General features: G+C 35.9%; 1 protein-coding gene across 1 annotated transcript in view; it reads left to right on the top strand.

Moving 5' to 3' along the window:
• Window positions 1-1,720: 1,720 nt before the first annotated feature.
• Window positions 1,721-6,000, top strand: part of LOC150094841 (G protein-coupled receptor GRL101-like) — a 186,431-nt gene continuing 182,151 nt past the window's right edge. Inside the window, exons 1-2 of the mRNA XM_090411676.1 lie at window positions 1,721-1,869; window positions 4,783-5,054. Coding sequence (XP_090267802.1) covers window positions 1,721-1,869; window positions 4,783-5,054 — 421 coding nt within the window. The remainder of the gene's footprint in view (window positions 1,870-4,782; window positions 5,055-6,000) is intronic.

Below are 6,000 nucleotides of genomic sequence, written 5' to 3'. Positions count from 1 at the left end.
AAAACCAAATGCATGTTTTTTGATTCTCACATATTATTTCCATGCAATTTTTATATTTCTAGTTAACTTCATAATTAAGAATCCCACTAGATTTTTGCAACATCAAAACTTCATGCAATTTTGTTACTCTAAAAACACTAAAACATAAAAAAACAAAAAAATAAATTATAAACAAACATCTAAACAACTCGGACTTATATATTTTACATAAGCTGTAGAAACTCCATAAAACTAGTAAATTTCTAGGAACCATAGAGGAGAGAAAGTTAATAATAACCAGTCCACGTAAAGATTCTCCTTGGTTTGGTACTGGCTAACACTAGTATGCTCGAAGATCGCAGACATATAAATCATTGAAGGCTGCTTAACAGATAAAGAAAATCTATAAAGCTAAAGCCGAAATATAAAGAAAACAGAGGAATTCCCAGGAAATATAAGAGAACAGTAAAACTTCTACAAGTCAGGGAAAAACTGCGTTACCTCGTTTTAAGTTATTTACTTGAGCTACAGAAAAATGTTTGGAAAAATTGTATAAGATGAACAGAAGTTTATGAAAACACAATACCAGATACTTTCGTATCGGAGAGAACTCCCTGTGGATACTTCCAGGAGAATAGTGAGTACACCTAGTAGCTAGAACGAGAGGAACTTATTTAAGAGAAATGCAGCAACTCTTCAAAAATATTCAGGTAACGCCATTGTGTTTATGATGGACTGTAAGCCTCGATTTTCTTCTTAACTATAAACCACGTCAGTCTTTTCCTTTTCCCTCTGTACAAAATTTCTTTAACTCTTCAGTGCTTTTCTTGAGAGTTTAGTACGAATTATATTGAAATCTTAATGATCGCTTTTGGTAAATAGCATACAAGTAATGCATACTAAAAGGCAGTACTAAATAAAAAATAATATTTTTTTTATTATTCGAATAGTGGACAATACTTAATGCACTTACGAAATTAAGGCCCACTGATAAGAAGAAAGGGCCGAACATACCGATTGACAGGTTAATGAAGAATGCAGGATAGTCTTATGATATCGGAACACCAGTGGAAAGATACATTGGCAGAAGTATTTGGACACCTAGTTGTGGTAAAAATGCGTTTTAATTACATTTCTAGTGCCGAGTGGGACCATCTTTGGCCTAAATGACAGCAAGTGCCCTTCAACATTGGCATGCTTTCAACCAATTTCTGATACGTTGCAATAGAAATATTTTATTGCTCGCTCTAAGCTATCCCCATTGTTGATGCTGATGACGGCGGCTGTGGTCTGGAGCGAATTCTTCCGAAAAGATGTTCAATGGGGTTGAGGTCTGGAATCTATGGCACGGAGCATTGTCCTGCTTAAACATGCAAGGGTCACTGTCGAAGTACTTCCACAGCGCTGGAAGCATGAAGTTGTCTAGGTAGCCATCAGACGTCATGTTTTGGGCACGTCCACTAATGAATCAAGTCCCCACTAACTAAAATCCCATATCCTTATCGAGCCTTTACCAAACTCGATGAAATAATGCAGTCCTACGGGAACCCTTCCCCAGGTAATCTTTAGATCCAACACAACCGTCAGAGTGAAACATTTGGAAGCGTGATTCTTCACTCCACAGAACCATTTTCCAGTCATCTACGGTCCAGAAACGGTGTAAAAGACCCCAGTTCAAACGTCGTTTGGCGTTGATGGATGGGGAGGTAATGACTATTTTCACCTAAGGCATGCAAACGTAATGGTGAATATTAACTTTAAAAAATGTGAAGGAAGCCGACTAAATGATGTTGCTTGCAAGGCATGCAACTCTCTGCGGACAGTTCTAGTGCTGACGGATGTCCCTGCGGCATTTTCCACGTTGACTGCGAGGTCCAGTGCTGATAACATGTGGGAGTGTCGGTGGCCATACAGGACGTTTACCTGCTGTGGTAGCACTATCAACTTTCAACTTTCCATCTATGAATGACATAAGCGACAGTGGATTTCGGTATACTAAGGCGGGTAGCAATGGCGCAGACAGAAACACCATTGATGTGACACCTAACTATCATCCCAAGTTAGAAGTCTGTCAGTTCAATTGAACGTGGACATCTTGACATGGTGTACAGTGCAAAAGCGCAACACGTCTCACCTTTTATTACGAGCCTTACACACTCTGAATATATGCATGCGATAGAAACCTAAATTTGCTTGGCACTCAAGGTATCCAAATACTTTTGTCAACATAGTATATATTGACCTAAAGAAGAGTAACACCATCTCAAATATCGAATATTAAAAACCAACTTAGCAAAAATATCAAAATAGACTCTTTCATCAAGCAGCTGTTAAAATATAAACGAAGTGAATTAATGTTCCCATCTAACTTCTAAATATTGTAAAGCAACGGTTTTTTGGTAACAAGACGGGCAATAACTTGATGATTAGAAAGCCCTGGGTATCACTGTTATTGGAAACTAATCCCGACAAATGAATAAAGGTGGTAATCGTTGTGTTACTGCTCACCTTACGTAATTCTTTTCAAACAAAAGCGAAAAAAAGAAAATCCTAACACATTTCTAGAAACCACCACCTAAACAGGTCCACCTCATTTTAAGAGTATGTAATGATTTGTCACTCCAAATCTCATCTTTACTGAGGTTTTCTCTAATTATATCTATAAAATTGAAATCAAATATTGCTTCAGAGTGCTGCGTTGGCTTATACGAGTATGTAGCAGTTGTTCGGACAAACTGAGTATATGGCAAACATGTAACGTCCGGAACGTCTTGTGCAACATGACAATAGCAATATACACGATTCACCACTCTCTTATTTCTCGACATCATTTAATCCGTTTCCATCACATTTTTTTAAGTTTATATTCACCATACCATTATGTTCCCATTTATTTAATTATTTTGACCACAGTCGATCTTGGATGCTATAACTGTGTTGGTTGGCAGCAGTATGCATATTTATGGTTGGGTTTAAGTTGTGAATGATTCTATCAACCAGTGAGAGATCAGCCTTGTTCATTGGAGGACTGAAATGTCTTAAACTCCGTGTTCAGACTTCAGAGCATTGTTTCCGGATTATTTAACCTTTATCCTACGCGCGAAATAAAAATGTCATCAAACATAAAGCCACCCTTACTTTTATGCTAAAAAAATGTTTTGTGGCTAGATGGGTGAAGCAAGAATGCTTTTCATATTCTCCGTTATCTGTAGAAGAAAACGTATGGATGGGGTAATATAGCGCTATAAGCTTTGATCATAGCAGGAGGTAACAGCAATAATCGAGCCTGTTAAAATTGCACTGGCTAAGCATTGCCATCCATTACTCTCCCTGGGCTAATCATTTTAGTCGCCTCGTACGACATGCATGGGCTACAGTGGGAATGGTATGTAAGTAAAGCTCTTTCTAAAAATAACCACTCCTCACGAGTGGCCGAAAGATCGTCCAACTCAGCGTTGGTTTCCTGGAATATGAGTAGAACCGCTCATATTCCAGGAAAACGCATCCACCGACAAGGCCCCACACGGGCCACGTCGGAAAACACCCTCCCCGGAGACTCAAAATGCTTTCTCAGGGCAAACCCGCCGAAATTTAAGCACGCCCCCCCTCACCGGGAGCAAAATGCCGGATGAACCCTAAGAGAGCGAAACTCTGCGTCCCATTTTAGTCACCTCGTACGACATGCATGGGTTACAGCGGCGCTATTCTTATCCCAGCCACCACTCGGGAAATACATTTATGCTCATTTTTCATTTCATTACGCTAGCTGTATCAAGCATCAGTTATTGGCACGCTATTTGAGAAAAATAATGTTGTTCGGACCACCTTTAAGCAAAAATGTTTTTGCTTAAAGAAATAAAATTTGGAATATGTAATCTTTAAACAAAAAACAAAAACCTGAACCACTAATTATTTATTTTACTCTTTTACTTGAAAGTGCTCTATAATTCTAACCGTTGAGACGACTTCTGTTGTGGAATTTCCTAATACATCTGTCTTTATAATTTTTCTTTTCGAAATTAGGGATTTTTTATTTCTCAGACTCGAAACAAACAAAATTTACAATTGAGGAGGTATTCCAGAAGCAAAATTTAAAAAAAAAAGTTACTATCCTATTGAAATAACTCGGTGGCTCCATTTCTTCAGTGGCACATTTCCTTCAATTCCCAAATGGAACCTTTCTGTGCAGTGTCGTTGCCACAACAACAATCTCTCTTGAAATCATTAATCACTCACGTTTGCTGTTTTCCCATCTGGGACGATCCATCTATCAGCAGAATCTTCATTGCATACCAACGACCATCAACATAGATATTGCAGTTCTATGGAGACTGAAACTCCCTATACACATTGCTGTTTACAAATTTAAACTCTCAACTTTATAATAAATGTTTACTCATGGCCTTACTAGACTCATACAGCATATCTATTTTGAATGCGCTGTGATTTACAATTCATGTTTTTTTCGCATTTGAAATAACAATATTCCTTTGCAGCACTTTGTTCGGTCATAACACAGAATAAAAATAAATATTGTTGATGCAGCATTGTTCACAAAACATCAAGAATAGTCTTGTTCTTCTGCTTCTCATATAATTTTGTAAAACGCACTTTTGTCAAATTCTGGAACTTCGTGGCTGAAATTACATTCTTGTGAACACGTGCGCGCATGAAAAGATAATTTTCAATTGTTTATATATGTAAACACATGAATATAGTGATAGTGTATAGTACATTATTAATATTCGAGCTGTTTATTTATTATAATATGTAAGAACATTGTGCATAATATAAATAAACAAGACTAAATGGATCTATTTTGATTTTTGTAACTAATGTTGGTATATACGTTGAGACTACTCGAACAAGGCACGATTTTTTACGGTTATTATTTTCTTTAGATGAATGGTCTGTAGAGCAAAACAAGGAGATCATTCTTCCTTCTCTGCTCCTGTGCGCCCTTGATGAGAAGTCTTATGACTGCGGAGATAACACCGGTTGTATACCAGACACATCTCGATGTGATGGTGTCCCCGACTGCTCCAATGATGAAGATGAAAGTGTGTTCCTTTGCGGTAAGACAGACAGTTTTTTTTTTTTAATTTAAATCATTTGCATTTTCATCGCCACAAAAAAGAAAACAGTGGAGAAATAATATTTGCCCATTATTTAGTTTTCTAATAATTGAACGAAAAATACCATTATTTAATTTTTCTTTTATTTTTTAAGTGGATTTCTAGCTACACCCATTCCATGATATTTCACGTAAGCAAACATGTCCACTAGATGGCGTCTCACTAGAGTAACAAAAAAAAAAAAACTATAATCATCGGCATGCAGTATTTTGCAGTAAGGAACGCTTTGCAATACCTTAGAGAAATACGAAATATTAATGATACATTTAAGTATGTTATCACGTAACAAAATGAATTTTTATTACATTTTGGTTTGACGTGACCTCGAAAATTTATAATTGAACTTTACTTTGCTAATATTGATGATAAAAATATTCATAACAAGTCTCCTTTTATAAATTGCCTATTTAAACCTTCCCCCATAACACAATAACAGCACTAAAGTGTTTTGAGAAAAAAGTTAATATCAACTTTCAGGATGAGATACCGAGGTGTTCTCCATCGGGTAATAACGCCTTTAGGGAAAAAGTATAACACTCACAGAACATCGTTCAAATTCTTTCTTTGTTATCGTATTTCTGAAGAAAAGATCATTTTTTGCATCTAAATAGGTTTAAGAAATAATGTAGGATAAATTATACGAAATAAAGCATTTAATTTAATTTGATATACTTGACGTAATCAAATATCTTTTGAGTATTAATAATATTAATTAGATACATAAATTGTAATGATTTCAGTTATATTTAATGATTAGCAAATTCAGTTATTCCTAAATATGAATCGAAATGCCAAATGACGTTTTACTCCAATTTGTCACGATTTTATTAATAGTAAACAGTACATAATAAAATAATAGTAGTGTTTTGATAAGTTTTATATTATT

Source organism: Typopeltis vanoorti, chromosome 21 (assembly GCF_054136105.1).
Source record: "Typopeltis vanoorti isolate ZY-2024b chromosome 21, IOZ_Tvanoo_1.0, whole genome shotgun sequence".
Taxonomy (NCBI): domain Eukaryota; kingdom Metazoa; phylum Arthropoda; class Arachnida; order Uropygi; family Thelyphonidae; genus Typopeltis; species Typopeltis vanoorti.
This window is presented reverse-complemented; position numbering and strand designations above follow the sequence as displayed.